At 41.4% G+C, this 18874-nt stretch overlaps 2 protein-coding genes and 1 pseudogene across 2 annotated transcripts; 2 read left to right on the top strand and 1 right to left on the bottom strand.

The window, feature by feature from the left end:
* Positions 1-1609: 1609 nt before the first annotated feature.
* On the bottom strand, positions 1610-11755 carry gdi2 (GDP dissociation inhibitor 2). The gene is made up of 10 exons (XM_029462302.1): positions 11599-11755; positions 7068-7175; positions 6643-6742; positions 6191-6325; positions 5714-5912; positions 5484-5615; positions 4817-4916; positions 4534-4705; positions 4176-4375; positions 1610-2773 (listed from the first exon to the last, which is right to left on the bottom strand). Exons 1-10 carry the CDS (start codon positions 11641-11643, stop codon positions 2621-2623), a joined length of 1344 nt encoding a protein of 447 aa, XP_029318162.1. The 5' UTR covers positions 11644-11755; the 3' UTR covers positions 1610-2620.
* On the top strand, positions 11691-14354 carry LOC115028641 (ankyrin repeat and SOCS box protein 13-like; annotated as a pseudogene).
* A 912-nt stretch (positions 14355-15266) lies between these two features.
* LOC115028605 (ankyrin repeat and SOCS box protein 13-like) lies at positions 15267-18545 on the top strand. The gene is made up of 6 exons (XM_029462478.1): positions 15267-15396; positions 16452-16639; positions 16829-16985; positions 17064-17198; positions 17696-17887; positions 18407-18545. The coding sequence occupies exons 1-6, from the start codon at positions 15354-15356 to the stop codon at positions 18532-18534; spliced, it is 843 nt and encodes a 280-aa protein (XP_029318338.1). The 5' UTR covers positions 15267-15353; the 3' UTR covers positions 18535-18545.
* Positions 18546-18874: the final 329 nt, after the last annotated feature.

Here is an 18874-nt window from a genome sequence, read left to right on the forward strand (position 1 = left end):
GAATAGTCAGTGAATGCTAAAACACTTGAATCCATCTTTGGCTGGCGGATCTAAAGGTCCAGATACATCTGTGTGACTCGTTCATCTGGCTCTCTGTTCATGCTCTGAATGCCTTTTGTACACACTTAACATTGTAGGTTAGACTTTTAAAGTTTTACCTTTAAATGTTCATCCCCTGACCTACAATTTCGTGCCATGTTTGAATATTGTAACACCCAGGACATTCATCAAAACCATCTGTAACAGTGCTGAAGTAGAACAGTCTCATGCATGTCAAATGCACCGTTCTTGTGCACGAGAAGATAATAATAATAATAAGCTTTATTTGTATAGCACCTTTCATACAAGAATTGCAGCCCAAAGATGACTGTCTGTCTCTAGGGGGTCGCTGACTCGGTGAAAGTTAACTTCTCACCATCGGCTCGGTTTGACCGGCACACACTGAACACCTAGAGCGAGCAGTCAGTTATTGATTTGCAACGCTTGAGACCTGTTAACCACGCCCCGTCTGGACCATGTGAGGGCACGTTCAAGAGCAACTGTTCAACAAGTTTAAGGAAAACTTCCTGAATGTAAAAGATGTTGAGAACATATCAATGCTCACCGATATCATGAAGGAACGAGCGGCTGTCACCTCCATGTTTAAGCTGCAGCTGACTGGAAAACATCAGCTGAGGTTGCACGTGTGGAATGCAGAGTTGTGGGAGTTGTAGTTAAGGTGTGTGAGGTTACATGATATCATGTAGACATCCATTATGTCATCATGCAATAGACTTTCACTCAGAGACTGTATCAAATAGTTTTAACTTCATTAACATGAAATCAAAGGTGCAGCTGATACATTCTCAGGACTTTATCTAATCTGAGACTTGCAGAAGGAAGTAAAGTGTGTTGAGCTTTCAGATATAAAAAACGTTGAAAGGAGCCAGTTGAGGTGGTTCGAGTATCTAGTAAGGATGCCACCTGGGCGCCTCCCTAGGGAGGTGTTCCAGGCACGTCCAGCTGGGAGGAGACCCCGGGGAAGACCCAGGACTCTGTGGAGAGATGATATCTCCTCACTGGGAACGCCTCAGGATCCCCCAGTCAGAGCTGGAGGATGTGGCCCGGAGAAGGGAAGATTGGGGTTCCTTACTGGAGCTGCTGCCCCCGCGACCCGACCCCGGATAAGCGGTAGACGATGGATGGATGAACTTGTTTCAACACTGATAACTCAGTAACATCTAAATCTAAAATCTAAACATTTTTAGATACGTGAACATTTCCATTGTTCCTAATTGGATATAAACATACTGCAACATTATTCAAGAGTCCCAAACTGCAAAGAAAGTTTGCCATGTTTGTTATGAATCATAAAAAGAAAACCCTAGAGATAAAATAACATTAACAGCGTGCAACTCCCCTGAAGATCATCGTTTGAATATCATGATGCAACATGTTGTGGAAATGATCTCTAAATAACCAGTTAAGTTGTTGAGTCAGTCTAAAGTTCAGGGACGACTCGTCCTCCATCAGTAAGAAGACACTTCTAGAGGAGCGTTTCACTTGTGTTGCACAAACTCACCACCAGACAGTCTGAAATCTAAGAACAAATAAAATGATCAAACACAGCTTTGATTTTTGACAAAGGTTTTACTTTGCAGTACAGAAATCATTTAAGCCCAAGACGTTTGTTTTTTAAAAGTTGTTCAAGACAGAATATATCACGGGGCTCTCAATTCAATACTGCTGCAGTACACATTTGGTCCTTCTTAAGCAATTACAGTCAACCACACTTCCCATGAATCTGCTGTTAATGTCTGGCTCTCCATCACTTTGCATGATACAGGATCTAAATGTCTCTGAAGCACTTTAGCAACTCAAGTTGTTGAACACATGTTTGGGTTTCTGCTGGACTAGTCACTCTTGTGGCTTGGTTTATAGTTTGTAACTGGCTGTGCTCGAGATTAGACAGTTAAAGGTTTAAAAGACACAAAGATATCAAGACCGCACACCCTTTAATGGCGGACAATTTGAACTGACGGTGGAGGTGCCACCTCACTCGGCCGTCTGCTGTCGCTGGGCCTGCGAGGAACACGTCACTACTCACATTATTTAATTCAGACTCACAAAGCCAAGCCACTTCTCTCACCCCGACATGACAAAACACTTGCAGAGACCAATAACTGATTAATAGATATTTACTTCCAAACGCCTTTTTTTTTTTTTTTTACAATGACAGAAAAATTGGACCCCCTCCCCCCCACCCGACATACCTGCTATGTAAGATACTATTGATTATGAATTATCATTTGATTTGGCATCTTTGGACTATGCATCAACTTTACATGATGAAGCAGAAGAATGTAGGGTTTTACTGTATATTAGGCATAACCAGTGTTTAGTGCAACATCCGTCTCAATGAGTTTTGAAAAAGCACAGCCCCCTCCCTGAACCCTAACCAACAATACTATATCATATCTCTCTATATATCATGAGCTTCCTCAAGGGGCAAATCATATACATAGATGATCAGCCAGCCCATTTGTGTGTACATTTTTGTGTAGGTTTTCTATTTTTTGTAAGATTTCAGTTGTCGGCAGCGTCGTCTTTGATAATCAGGAGTGTTGCGGACTTCGCGGCTCTACTCTACGGCGTCACCGAAGGTGTCCTGCTTCTTGCGCTCCATCTCGGCAAAGTCAAATTCTGAGCCCGTCATCCTCTTGTAGATGTCTTTGATGTCGTCACAGGTGGTCTCAAAGTGAGTTGTGGCATCATATGTACGGGAGATGAAAATCTAGAGGAGAAAAGTCAGATAGAGGTCAAAGAGGTCTTTTATCTGAAGTGTTCTTTCAGTGCAGAGAGATGAACAGGTCAGATTCTTGATTCTTAAAGAAATACTTCAACCACAAAGTATCATTTGTAAATCACTTCAACTTCAAATCACTCGCCTTAAATTCTTGAAGAAAACTTTGTTTCTCTCGCAGGCCTGAAGAATCCACTCCAGTAAAACTATATCAAAACATCCGTTTACTAACTCTTACACAACTCGTGCCGGGTCATCCAAGTCTCATTTATGTTTGTATTTAAGACTTTTCTCCATTTGTTGATTCATGCACCGTGGAGGCATGTGAGAAAAGCAAAGTTTTCTTTAAGAATTTAAAGCAACACGAGGTGAGTAACTGATTAACACATGATCATTTTGTGGGTGAAGTATTCTTTTCAATGATGCCAACAAAAGAAACTAAAATAAAAGTTTACACACAGTTTTTGTGACATTAAAAAGCGATGAAAAAGTGATCAGATGGAAGGAAACAGACCACAGAAGTGTTTCCTTTGTAGGAAGTTTAGCTGAGATAACTTTCCCTGCTCACACAGCAGCAGTAAAGCAAAGTGCTGCAGAGATGTTTCTTAAATAACAGCAAGTCTTGAGGTTCCTTCACCTGCTACAATGAGCTCCACATCCTGTGACAAACTTTAGCCGAGGGTATAGTATTTGATGTAGTAGTTGAGCTAGTTTACAACATAAACATCGACAGAGCTGATCTATAAAGTAAGAAGTCTGCTAACAGCATTAATCCTGCCTTTGAGCTTAAGATGCACAAGGAGGTCGTAGTGACATTTGATCTTATAATGGTCATTGTCACAATGGCTGGAATCCTGACAGAATATATTAACTGTCAAACTTTTTATATGGCCGAGTGTTCACGAAGCATTTTTTTCTGAGCGTCAGTGTCTCTGTTCCCAATGAGGAGAGAACACACACGGCCTGCCTAGAGAAAGATCTGCATCCAACGTGTTTCTTTAGTGTTGACACATCTGCTGAAGTCACAGCAAAAAATTGAGAAGAAGCTTGTTTTGGCTGTTCGTCTATCCTGAGCTTAATATCTCACACAGACACATCGAAACAAAAACCAGAAAGCCTGTTTGTAGGAGCAGATCGGGCGGGCGGACATTACATGTTGCCAGCGAGGGTGTGAACAATGTGAAACAAATAGATAAAGCGGTGATGCTAGTCTAGCATACCACGGCCACTAGAGGGCGATACGCATGAGATATTGTTGTCGTAGAAGAAACACTCCCAAACATCCTGCCAGAAAACAAGGCATTATGGACTCACGCTCTGAGTCTGAAACATTTCTATTAACTGAAGCGAGTGGAAACAAGAGGATGCTCAAATGGCAGAAGAAGGTTCCTACCTGGCTGTCGGTGCCCATGTCAGTGGGTGCAAACTGGTCACTAACACAGACAAACTTCTGCTCGATGGGCAGAAGCAGGTCCAGGGCTGGCTGGATCTCCTTCTCAGGGTCGGCTGTCTCCACTGTGGTGCTGACGATAGCGATATATTTACCTCCTGCGGCCACATTGTGAGCAGAGGAGATCATACAAACGTAGATGTCTGTAAAGCAAAGAAACTGAGGTTAATGAACAGAATAACATCATAAGTGGATTATACAGTAATAAGCTATGATAAGGACAAAGTCTTTTTTTTGTGCAGATGTATTTTATTTAAGATAATAAAGAAATGAAAGACTAATATTCTTTGTGCGCGCTCACCATGCTTCCTGTTGACCTGATTCTGAGGGATGATGATCTGGCAAGAGTTGATGTCGTTAGTGTTGGCGATGGGGTGATTCATGATGCAGATCACTCTGATCACCTGACCCACTTTGGTGGCCCGATCCATAGCGTAGCTGGGGTCGCAGATCAGCTGCTTGCACCTGGCGATCTGTGATGGGCAATCAGCCAAAGGTCAGAGGTTAAGGGAAAGGTTTAATTCCTGGAGAACATTCCTATGTTTAACAAAGGAATTCAACACATTCGAGAGCTAAATGCTCACCTCTCCCTCAGACTTGACTCCCACCACCTTCCCATTCTCCACCACGATCTCATCTATGGGCTTGTTCAACATGTACGTCCCGCCGTAGATGGCACTCAGCCTGGAATGTAAACACAAGGTGAGAAGTTACTTCCTATTATCAAAAGATAAGAGTTGAATGAACAGTAATGAGCTACATGAAATTATAATTTGACACAAACTATCTTCAGACCTCAGATCTGATAGTCTCCAGTGTTCCCTGTATAATGCATGCGTGTTGCTGTGTGTTCAGACTGGACTGAGTTATGACTTTCAGAAAGAGTAGTATGATTCTGACGCAAATTGCAAAAGAATTTTAAGCTCTGCTGCGACCTCTGACCTGTGTGGATATGCTCAAACTACAATAACTTGCTTTGCATTCATAGTTACTGGAATGTTATGGTTTGTAAGAGCTGTATTCACACTTCTGATGCTGCTGTGTATATATAGATATTTTGCAGATTTTCAACCAGCTCCGTCACTGCAGTGTGTGCAGACGAACGATGACACAGAGTAGGTGGAAAATAGGCAAAATATGCCTAAATCCCTGATGGGAACACCATTTACGTGGCAAATTAACTAGACTGTATTCTGCAGCACACAGATATAACAGAGTGGTACACATGTGTGTCAAAAGGAGAGTCCCTACCTGGCAAACCCTTGTGGCAGCTCTCCCAGGCCGTACAGTGGGTACAGGTATGGGCTCTTGCCATATCTGGCCAGAGACTCACTGTAAAGCTTGATCCTGTTTATTGTTTCGATGCAAGGTTGATCCAGGTAACTAAGGGGAGAGAGATGGAGACCATTTAAAACTCTACCAATCACGTGCAATTAAGGTATTAAAATAACATTTATCAAACCACTAGAGAAGTCACTGACTCGTCTGTACGGTAGAGGGCGAGGGAGTGGCCGGTGAAGTCCATGACCTCCTGGCCCAATTTAAACTTCTCAAAAATGGACCTCATAGGTGTCTTTTGGGGGTCGAGGCCTTCCATGGTTTTGGGGTTGTTCTCATCGAAGTTGGAGATGAACTGAAGGAAGTTTTTGAAGCGCCGTTTCTCAAATAACCCCATCAGACCTTTAGGAGACAGAGAGTTTGGACTTTTGACCCATGTTGAAGGCAACAAAGTGTGTGAAAAGCAACCAGCAGCTAAGAGTGTTAAGGGTTAGACGCAAACAACATTACTAACTAAAAACAAGGACTAAAAAGAAAAAAGGTAAAGATTTCTTTCATTGGATCTATAGAAAGACACAAATGCAGCAAATAAATCGAAAACATTTCCTCGATGGTTTCAAACTGTTCCCACATTTTATAACCCCGTTCAGTCGTTGTCACTGCATCTTCAAATAACTCACTTGATGACAGAGCCTCAGCCTCAGTAGAGGGGACTTTATGGATTTTGGTCCCCTTGTACACAAAGCTGCCCTCAATCACTTTGAAATCCAGGTACTGAGTCACCTTTGTGATCAGCAGCATGCGCACCAGCTGACCTGAGGGAAGAAGATGCAAACATCCACATTACTTTCACAAAAACATCAAATCAGGCTATTGCTTGATCAATGAAAACATTTATCAAATATCAACATCAATGTGATGTTAGAGCCTTTGTAGATAGTGTGCCTTGTGTTACTTGTGGTTCCTGCGGCTATTTACAGATGTTTTAAATATCAAAACCATACAGCACTAACAACAACATCAAAGAGACGTACAGCAGATATTTGGTAGACTGTGCAGGCACTCTGCGCTTTAAGGTCAGAGGTTTCCGTCTCAAAATAAAGCTGTATTTGATATACAGAAGAAGAAATACCGTTGGCCATAAGGAATTTAGGGATGAGGTCCACGTTCCAATCCCGGCCTTTTCCCATTGATTCAAGAGGTTTGCCCGGAAGGCTGAAGCGCTTGTAGAGCTGTAGGGAGACACAGAAGCAGACGTGACTCACAAGTTTCAGATTACACCAGATGAGCCTCACAGAAAGCAAGATGACCATTAAAAGGGGAATCCAGTGATTTTACACATCAAAGTCTGTTTACAGGCCTTGTGGAGCTCAACAGTAAAAAGTATTTCTGGTTCGGTTGCATCTACGTGGATTTTTGTGAGAGGTGCAAGTAATGAGGAAGTACAAAAAAAAAAGGATGTAATAGCGTATAAAGTTATATTACACATTACACATATACAGTATGTATGTTTTAAATATCACAAAGTCGAGCCAGCAGGGTCAGAGATCAACTTACATCTTCAAGAGGCGTGATGGAGGCACTCTCAGCTCCATAGTAGGAGTTACGGTCCATGTGCAGAACCTTCTTCCCCTTCACTGACATGATGCCTGATAAAATGCATTCCTGTTGGGAGAGAAACAAAACAGAAGAGGAATTAGACCAAAACCAATAGGATGCTGGGAAAGTCCACAGACCTGGTGCATCCTAATGATACGGCTTCAGTTTCCTGCATTTTTTGGGCCTTAAGGATGCTTAAGCAAGCTTATAGAATAGAATTGAAGCCTCTTTTTAATGGTCACACACGGTGAAATTTGTTCTCTGCTTTTAACCCATCCTAGTACCAGGAGTCTACTACTAGGAGTAGTGCCTTGCTCAAGGGCACCACGGCAGGGCAGGAGGTGAACTGGGACCTCTCCAAGTAGCAGTCACACTCCATTTTTTTAGGTGACTTGAACCAGCAACCCTACGGCTCACAGTCCAAGCCCCTACTGACTGAGCCACTGTCAGACATGAGCGAAAGGTCGTCTGTCTGGACAGCTTTCAGGTGTGAAAGTGTTGAGGGTGGAAAAAAATAAAAAGATGTTTTTGGAGACAAAAGCAGGAAGGAACAAAGTTTAACAGAACCAAGTGTATCCAAGAATTCAGTTCGGACACACCCAACAGCAACATAATGCCCGACATGCTTCTGTGGAGCTGGGAGGATGATGATAGCTTTCACATGGCTTTAAGTCTGAGCCTCGGTTATGATGAGGGAAAATGTGCATGTGTGCTGGAGCCTGGAATTCACACAGATCAAAGGCCATAATGTGATTACTGTGTGCACCATGTGACTGTTTGGACTTTACGCTAAAACAAGTTTTACTATCAAATGACAGCTAAAAATATGGCGGTGCATGGTATAACTTGTTCTTAGATGACAATAAACCGTGGAGCATAACTAACTGCCTTAGTGTAGAAACTGTGGCCTGTTATGACACAGGAAGTGTCAGGGTTTGTAGCATTTGTTTCTTTCAATTAGTATAAAATAGTATGACTCTTCAGAAGCCAAAACTTGCTCTACACTTATTACATTATGGTAAATGAAGGCTCACTCGCACAACATTTAATCTGTTCTAGTAAAGTCAATACAACCCTGACAGGTGACTGTCGAAAATTCAATATTACTGATGTTTTCTCCTCAATAAAAGCAGATCTAGAGAAAGTTATTATTCACGGCCTTCGTCTAGTTTCAATCAGGTGCACCAGCCGCCGCACATTTAGCTCCAGCGGCCCTAAATAGATTGCTTCCAAGTGTAACATGCAATGAACTTGTAAAATTATCGCATGGTCCATTATCTGTAACTTTAGTAAAGAAATGTGTCTCCACACTTAACGTGCGGTCTCCAGGACAGGATGACAAATGAATATCAATGAAATTATATTTAGCTGGCGGGACTGCACACCCTGTAAACCCTCCGTATTTCCTGTGTGACCATGAGTGGCGATATTATCTGAAATTGAATAGGATTACTGGACATGTGGTCAACCTCAATTTAACTTAACAACTCATCGCCCCTTTCATAAGCTCAGTGACATTCCTACTTCTGTACATCCTGCAACATCCGAGATAGCTTCTGCATAGGTGCTGTCCCAAATTCCCAGAATAAAACATGTCCCAGTGAAAACTGATCGCGACTGTAAATGTCTGGGTTTCATCGATTGTATGATCTTTCTTTGCCATTGACTTAAAGGACATACATTCAGGCTGCACATAAATCTCTTAGGAGAAAATAGCAGTTCTGATGTGTCACTGTCATTCATTTTGGGGCGACATGTGACTGAAGCGGACCTACTGCTGCTTATATAAATACAGGCTTTGACAGAGAGCCAGAGGCAGCATAGTCATCACTACCTCAGCCGGATAGTAGTGGTCGTGCTGACGGAGAGGAAACACACTGATCCAGTGTACAGTCAGGCAGAAAATCAAGCCAGTACAAAACATTGGGACCAAAGACAGTCTCAGTTCATTTTTTATCACATAAGACCCATAAAAATCAGAGAGAATGAGAAGCAACAAAGTCCAACAAAGAAGACAAGAGCTGGATGTGTCTCTGCAGTTCAAAAACATCCCATGAAATTACAATCACAGCAGGTCTATGCTAGTTGTGATTTTATGAAACTTGAACATTTCCAACACGCCTTCAAGTGTTTAAAGTCACAAGAATTTACATCTCTTACTTACACAGAAGATTAAAGTTCTACATGCAAAATATGCGAGGATTTTATATATTAGATGGGAATGTGTTGGATTCAGAGGACTTTTGATTCTTAAGAAAATTATTTTCTAGCAGCATTTAGTCAATAAAATAAATATAAAATAAACATAACGTAATAATGCAGGTTTTTAGTGATTGCTAATCACCCCTTGCAGGCCGATGCCAGAAACTTCTACACAAGCTTCCTTATTCATTACATTGAGTCAATGCAAGCATTGTGTTCCTTATACCATTTCCTTCTATTGGTGGGCATAAAGATGGCAGCAGCTGTAAACTTCTTATTGGAGAATGCAAAAGTAATCTAGTACTAGGAAATGAGCAATTTCACTTGATATACTTTGGTATAATTAACTTTAGGGCAACTAACAAATATTTTCCTTATGGAGAGATCTACCAATTTTCTTGATAAATTGCTGTTTCAAACTAAAGATTTGTGTATAAAATGCCAGAAAATAGTGAATAAAATGCCTCAACATGACGTCTTTAAATGTCTTGCTTTATCTTACCTACAGTCCAAAACCCAAATATATTTCAGTTTACTTTCACATAAGATGAAGAAACTTGAGAACTGACTTCACGATCAATTGATTATTAAAATAGTTTCAAAGTTTTGTTCCGCTGCACTTTTGTTGTTGGTAGTCAAGTAAAATATTTCTCCATCACTAATATTGTCCCCACTACCACTGGTGGTTTTCCAGCAGTAATTTGTGACGCACTGAATGATGTAAAACCACCAGTCTTGGTATATTCCTCAGTCCTCAACCACTGAACTGCCGTCCTATTCACTTCTGTCGTCTTCAGGCAAAAAGCTGCTTACTCTGGATCACCAAGAGAGCATCATTATGTGAACCAGACTGCATTTAGGTACAGTTTGATTTCACGTGCCAAGTCACTCCTCTTATGTGTCATTAGTAGTGGACAGATGGGAAAACCCATCCCCCAGTCGCTTAACCCAATGACGTAAAAACTAGTGTAAACTAGTGTATAACTAGTATATAGTATTATAATTATGTGTAACCAGTTGAGTTAGTAGCTATGGCAGTCCTAATGTTAGTGTGTAACATAAAAAATGGAAATATGTCAGCTATACAGAAGTTAATTGTTTATATAAGGAAATAAAACAACTGGCTGTCTGAATTGCGGTTTACTGAGCTCAGAGTATTTACAGTGTACTTTCGGTTCCTCAGTCTTGGTGGAACCACACCCAAATGTGAGCTAAATCAACAGCCTGCCCACCAGAACTTAACCAACCCCCTTTCTGTCAGGAAGTATAATTTCCATTGCATGGCAATGCTGACAGAGTTAATATCCGGGTAAACAACCACTACACTGATGGAAATAGCCAATAAACTGCCACCTCACACTAAAGTGTATCAGCAGTTAAAACGACTCAGGAAGTTCAAGTTAACTTACAGGTTAACAAACCTACTGATTAAACTTTCTGACAGTTACTATTAACGTTAGTCCAAACTAACGTTAATCCTGCCATTTCTGATAAGCAGTCACTTTGTTATTTTCCCAAATGTCTTCTCGTTTTTACTCAAAGTGTTGAGGCTTCATTAACTTTGAGACAATTATTAAGCTAATGTTATTATACGACGATTGAATTGTATTCCCCAGCCAGTTGAGACCACCGCACGTACAGGAGAAAACTCAAGACGTTAGTTAGTGAGCGAGCTACTTAACGTTTTTACTACATTCACCGGATAAGTAGCTAGCTTTAATACAATTACACCAATACTAGAGAAAAGGCAACAACCGAGTAGACGGGAACCGTAAACGAAAGATTACTCGGTGACGCTGACACGTCGTTATTCTGTTGTTAGCAGGCTAAATAGTTAGCTTAATTTAGATCAGCTAATGTTAGCAGACGAATCATCCGATTATCTTGACTGAGAGACCGGCGCCCAACTGCCAAATAACCGGTTAAATAACTGGGCCCACTACACCCACAGTTAACGTCATACTTAGTAACCACAGCAACAGAGTGACAGTTGATGGTATCTTGTGTACGTTAACATTTTACGTTAGGTATCGTTAATCTTTGCAGACACTGATAGCAATTGCAGATAGCATAGTGCTAACAGTTAGCATTAGCTACTTTGCTCCGCTTCCGTTGACTTAACAGGTAGTCGCTCCCTCTGGGTTAGCGGCTAAGCTATCTACTTAGCGCTAGCTCTGCTGATTAGGCCTCGGTAGCTCAAAGCCGAACTGTCAAGCGCGAACTGCGTTGGTAACAGGTTGCAAATCCCTTCCACGCTGCGAAACCGCATAGTTTAAATATCTCTCACCGTGAGTCCGGTGCCCAGGACGATAACGTCGTATTCTTCATTCATTTTTCAAGTCTTTAGTCCTCTGCTACTGAATATCGGGAAAGAAGAAAATGGAGATCAGCGGGGCTGGAAATGAGAAGGGGCTGCGGTTCAGCGTCAGGCGCCTGGGGGGGCGGGGCTTGTGCTGTCAATCACTTGAGAGAAGCGACGCAAGAGTGTCTGTTTGAAAACTGAGTGAAGTCTCCAAAACATATTTAACTAATATTTTGTATTGAGTTTTTGAGTACATTCATCATTAACACATTTACTTATTTCATTGCCCCACCCCTTCCCCACAGCATACACAGCATACACACACACACACACACACACACACACACACACACACACACTCACGCACACACCTGGTATTCCCCTGAGAACATTTTAGATTTTTCTATCAAAAATATGCAATTTCACATCATTTGGACCATTATTAATACTATATCAATACAGAGTCAGAGCAGATAATAAATGTATTCTGTTATGCTCCTTTCATTGATTTTACATTTATTCAGCTGGGTTGCTCCCCATTGTTTTAATGTAGTGGGTGCTTAGACTTCCACTTATTTAATATGCATATTCTGCTGCTGTCATTATTAATTGAACTCATTTATTTTCATCGTTTCTTAAAAAAGCCAAGAAATGCAGCAGTGAAGTCTAGTTAATCATATTAGTCCTGCTCGTGACTCTCACTTTATGTGTCAAATCTAATCCAAGGATTCTCTAACTGCAGTTGAGGCAGCTGATAGAAGGTGGAGCATCGCTCAACATGGTGACGGTGGTCAACATCACTGCGCTGCATGAAGCCTGCATACAGGCTCATCCCCACTGTGCCCGGCTGCTGCTGGAGGCTGGAGCCCAGGTGGGATCAACACCCATGGTCCCATGTGCGAAGGACCAAACCTGTCTTTAGATATGAATCAGAATCAGAATCAGAATCAGAAATCCTTTATTAGTCCCACGATGGGGAAATTTACTGTGTTACAGCAAAAGAACAAGAAAGTAAAGTGGTGAGTACACAATTAAATAGAATAAAATACAGTAACAATAGTGTAAGTACAAAGTTATTGATACAAAATTGTAAGAGTGAATATTGCACATGGCAGTGATAATTGGTGATTGTACAATCTGACCACTGCAGGGAGAAAGGACCTACGGTATCTCTCCGTGAGACACCGCGGGTGAAGCAGTCTGTCACTGAAGGAGCAGCACAGTGCGGACAAAGTGTCCTGGAGGGGGTGAGACATGTTGTCCAATGGAGATGATAGCTTGTCTCCCACCACCTCCACAGTGTCCAGCGGGCTCCCCAGGACAGAGCTGGCCTTCTTCACCAGTCTGTTCAGTCTCTTCCTGTCAGCAGCCGAGATGCTGCTGCCCCAGCAGACCACTCCATAAAAAATAGCAGATGCCACCATAGAGTCAAAGAAGGTCTTAAGGAGCCCACTGCACTCCAAAAGACCGCAGTCTCCTCAGCTGATAAAGCTGCTCTGTCCCTTCTTAAACAGAGCAGCAGAGTTATCTGACAAGTCCAGTTTATTGTTCAGGTGAACACCCAGGTACTTGTAAGATTTTACAATCTCAATGTCCGTTCCCGGGACGTTCACTGGTATTGGGAGAGAATGATGGCGCCTCCTGAAGTCCACCACCAGCTCCCTGGTCTTCCCTGCGTTGAGCAAGAGGAGGTTCCTCTGGCACCAGAGGACAACGTCCTGTGTCAGCTCTCTGTACTCCTCGTCATCCCCATCAGAGATGAGGCCGAAGAAATAAAATGCTCAAATAAATTGAGACATGGATCCATGGAGGGTCACTGAACGGGCCTAGCGGGCACAGTCACAGGGGCCCAAAGTGTCAGGGGGGCCCTGGCCTTCACCTACAAAATGTCACTCAAAGAGACACGTACCAACGAGGAAGAGATTCAAAATGACTACAAAAGACATAAAACGACTACAAAGAGACTAAAAAGCTGCAACAAGACTCACAACCAATATGAAAAGGTGCAAAACAACCACAAAGAGACAGAAGGGAACTACAAAGAGGGACTAAACAACCACAAAGAGACAGAAGGGAACTACAAAGAGGGACTAAACAACCACAAAGAGACAGAAGGGAACTACCATGAGACACAGTACAGCTACAAAGAGACACACAATGACTTCAAGGGGCAAAACAACCTCAGGCAAAAGACAATTACACACATACCAAAAAGAATTACAAGCTGACTCAAAACAACTACAAAGAGACACCAAACAACTTTGTCTCATTATCCACCCACGACTTCATCACACACACACTGGTGTCAGGTGATGCCATCTAATACAGAATAAATAATAAATAATACCTGTTAGAAGTTTGACCATGGATTTGGGTCAACACCTCTGTCACATAAGTAAGAACAAACATTATTTAGATCATACTGGTTTTAATGGTATTAGTCAGTGCACCACTAAACTTTTAATAAAAAAATAAAAAGTGTATTGTATGTGGTTGTTCCAGGTGGATGTATGCTCCATCCATAGGAGCACTCCTCTGTGTAACGCCCGTGCTCCTGGCAGCCTGGAGTGTGCCCGGCTACTTTTGGAATATGGAGCCAAAGTGAACCCTTCACATCTCTCACCGCCTCGCTGCTCCACGACGCCTGCATTCAAGGTGAACCTTTCAATATGGAGACTTTAAGGTTCCTGAGAACAATATTTTCACGTGTTACAGGTTTTAGCGTTAGCAGGTGCAAATAAATACCAGCATGACTTCAGTCAGTGCAATATAAAGCAATATACAAATCAAGTGTAGAAATTAGTCTCTGTGCCTCTTTCATTAAGTATTTCTTACTGTATGATTGTTGCATGTCGGTGCAGAACGGCAGCTTTAAAAGGAGTCTCTTGCTCTTTGATTCTAAGAGACACAGTTACTCTGTTATCACAGTGTATGAGGGGGGATTTAATCATACAAGGTCGACCAAAAACATTCAAATAATGTCAGCTGTAATGAATTCATAAGTCCAAACAAACAGGTCTGAGCTGATCTTCACTTCCTGCAGATAACATAGCTGCTCATAATTCAAAACACATTAGATTATCCACCATATTTATCTTATTTTATGAGGCTTTAATGTTACTCAGGATTGATGTGATCATTGCAGCTTAATTTGTGTTGTATTCAGTGTTGGGAAGCTACTTTGAAAGCTTTGCAAGCTACCAATTACATCACACTGGAAGAAGTTGAACTACAGCAAAGCTACACCAGGAAGAAATCTAGTTTGGTTAACTGAGGCTATTTAGAAAAAGTAGTTAATGTAATAAAAAAATAAGACAAAATATAATACAATAAAGTCACATGCCAGCAAAGAATACCACTCAAATGTGTTTATTTGTATGTGTTTCAGTAGTTAACTACACAAAAGATTGCACAAAAGAAATTATTTAAACTACTAAAACACTATAAAAATGTGACTGTATCTCATCACTCCCCAACACTGGTTGTATAGTAAATTGTGACGATGTGATTTTGTGTATTGTGTTGCATTATTCATCCTTACATAAAATAAAAGGTTCTTCCAAGATCATTAAATAGCCTATGTGGTGTAAACAACTTTATCTCCCAGCATGCACCTCGAGTTCCATATATAAGTCACGTGACTCCAGCCGCATGTAAACATCACCAGGAGGCGGCTGTTTACAAACATCTCATGTCTCTGCGGCTGGTTGTGAATTCCGTCCGGGAAAAAACAAAACAGAATGGAAATTGAAAATGCTATTCCATATTTCTTTGGAGACATCGGTGAGTGTGACATAAACTCGGCCGGTTAGACTATCCGGTTTTCGGATCGTCTTGACCCGGTTTGACTTCGGCATGTATGGTAGGACTGTCAACGGGAATGCTAACATGCTAGCTAGCTGTGGCCAACAGCTGTGTTATGAATATACAACCTTAAGTATTTGCTTTTAGCTTCCAGCGGTGGACAGTAACTAAGTACTCAAGTATTGTACTTAAGTACAATTTTGAGGTACTTGTACTTAAATATTTCCATATCCTGCTACTTTATACTCCACTTAAATTCAGAGGCTACATTTATTTGATTACTTGATTCAGATTAATAATACAAAATATAATCAACACATCATTTATTTATTATTTATCTATTTAGTATATATTACAATAAGCGTTATTGATCCTTTGGTGAAATTCACAAGCTATATAGTAAAATAAATAAACTCCTTTAACAGCTGCAACACTTTAGTGTTGAGCACATTAAAGCTTCAATAATTATTTTAATGTGTATATTATTATTAAATTGACTGTTGTGCATAATTAGTCGTTTTACTTTTGGTATTTAAAGTTTATTTAGATGCTAATTACTTTTGCTTAAGTAATATATTGAATATAGTACTTTTACTTGTGACAGAGTATTTCTACTAGTATTCTTACTGTGGTATTATATAAATTATAAATATAATTACAAATAGCTATCTATGCCGTGTATATACAGTAGGAATAGTCAACATGTTGTATGTTTGACTCCACTTAGAGGTGAATATCAACTGGATGTATTTGTACATACAGATGATATTAATCTTGGCATAGCTGTCAAGCATGATATTTATTGTAATATAAATTATGGTTAAAATCATCTGTCTACAGTTTTTTAAGAAACATCTACTAGAATTTATTTTCTAAGATGTGATAGAGAAAATAATATATATACATAATTTATAAAGAAACTTTTAATACATTCTGATAAATGTAGTTTACTTTAAACACTGTATTTACAGCACAGCTACAATAAAACAAGAACAGACGGTTAAATTGTGTATTTATTCACTGTACTGCTGCAGGCTGCTGGTCAGAGAGGACAGAGGTGCACAAGGCGGCGTCTCTCGGCCAGACCTCACAGCTGCAGCATCTCATCCAAAGCGGAGCTTCAGTCAACATCGTGGCGGTGGACTCCATCACACCGCTGCACGAGGCCTGCCTCCGCGGAGAGGCCCAGTGTGTCCGGCTGCTGCTGGACGCTGGAGCTCAGGTGAGCCGGGGACACAGATGCCACATCAGGGCTGACTTTTGTAGAGAACAGACGTTTGAATATTAATTTCACTCATTACAAATATTGAACCATTTCTCCGAGTTATTAGACAAATAAGGAGAGGAAATATGATTCTGTAGGAAAAGGTTGAAGTACTTTATGTATCCTTTGTCTGGAAATGCATCTCAGGTGGACGCGAGGAATGTAGACGGGAGCACGCCGCTGTGTGACGCCTGCTCGGCAGGTAGTTTGGAGTGTGTTAGACTCTTGCTGGATCACGGCGCCAAGAGCAACCCTGCCCTCACCTCCCACACGGCCTCGCCCCTCCACGAGGCCTGCATGGGAGGTGAGGGCCTTTTAGTTTCTGTGTGACATTAATCTTTATAATAAACTTGTATGACACAATATTTCTTCTCATTTCCAGGCAAGTCAGACTGTGTGAAGCTCCTGATTTCCATGGGTGCTTGTCTGGAGGCGTACGATATTTACTACGGGACCCCGCTACATGTGGCTTGTGCTAAGCAACACACGGACTGTGTTAAAGTGCTGCTCAACGCAGGCGAGTGTCAGGATGAGGAAATGTACCAAACCAGATGTTGCATGGCTTTAAATTTAGATCTTGTTATTTTGTTTACTCTCAGATTTTAAATCTAGATGGATGGTGTTTTGATTCCAATGCTGGTTACCTGACCTGCAAACAGTGTAGAGTCATACATGTGGACACGCCTGCAGATTTGCACGTTTCAGTCATATTGTGATGAAATCATATAGTGAGATATCGTGATACACAATTACGTTGACTAAAGTGATAATAACAAAGACGTACTGACTCAAATTTCTCTTATATGAAAAGTTTTAAGGGAATATCATTTTAAGATTGTAATTTTGTCAATGACCATGTTAGGGAAGAAAGTATTGAGAGACTAATGTTGGACCAATGAGCAAACACATTGTTGGTTTAGTTTTTTCATGGCTATTTGTTTACAATAATAAAGTGATAGAATCTCACCAGCTGCTCCGTGCCCCCGGCTCACCTGAGCTGCCCTTTTCCTTCAGGTGCTAAAGTGAATGCTGCCCGGCTACACGAGACTCCGCTGCACCACGCTGCCAAAAGCATGCAGGTTGAGATGGTGGAGATACTGGTGGAGTTCGGAGCCAACGTCTACGCCCGAGATCAGCACGACAGGAAACCTGTGGATTACACGACACCAGGCTCTCCCTCTGCAACCTGCCTGCAGTTTTATGAAAGTAAGTTATTCAGTAAAGAAGGAAGATGGAGAACAAACATGACGAGGTGGATGTAACAGTGTAGCGTCGACGTGGCACCAGCAGAGGGCAAGAGAGGATCACTTTTCAGTTCCAGGAAGTATCAGACAGATGACACCTGTTGTTGACCATGATGCCCATATATATACATACATAAATATATATATATATATATTTATATAAATGGGCATCATGGTCAACAACAGATGTTGTTTGTATATTTATATATATATATGAGGTAACAGTAATTGGATGCATATGAGACGGGGATGATTTTCACTTTTAATTCCAGCAGTTTTTAGACTTTAAAAACAAGCAGATGAGGGTAAAAAACATTTATATAAAAATAATAATTATATGGATATCATACAGTACTTTCCCCCAGTTACGTACAGTTACCAATCTCACTCAGAGTGCTCAGACATCCAGTTTGGGAGCCAGTTGACACTTTTAGCTTCTTGATGATGCTTAAACATTTATATCCGACTCCTTCTTCTCCAGCCACCCCCATGAACCTGCAGCAGCTCAGCAGGTTGGCAGTGAGGACGAAGCTGGAAACCAGAGCTCTGAAGGTCATAGGTCAACTGAATGTACCGAAACTCATCATCAGCTACCTCTGCTATCAGTGAGGGTCCGCTGGTGGACACGGCATCACATGTGATGACAGTAGACGGCTTCTTTTCAAAGCTGCACTTTCACCTCAAGACTTGCAAGTTACACAGTGTTGAGCTGCATCTCAGAATCAATGTCCAGCTTTCAGATGAAGTCCAATCCTTCTGTGTGACATAGTGTTATTGTTTTATCCCCCCTGCCCCCCACCCCTCTGAATACAAAGGGAGGTGGTTAAATAACTACTAGAATGCAAACACCTTAAGCAGTTCTGAGAGAAATGGATGTTCGAACCCCAGAACTGGACCCCGTCAGTCTGTGTGTTACCGCTCCAATGATAATTCTCTTGCCTACTTTGGA

This window comes from Cottoperca gobio, chromosome 23 (genome assembly GCF_900634415.1).
Source record: "Cottoperca gobio chromosome 23, fCotGob3.1, whole genome shotgun sequence".
NCBI lineage: Eukaryota > Metazoa > Chordata > Actinopteri > Perciformes > Bovichtidae > Cottoperca > Cottoperca gobio.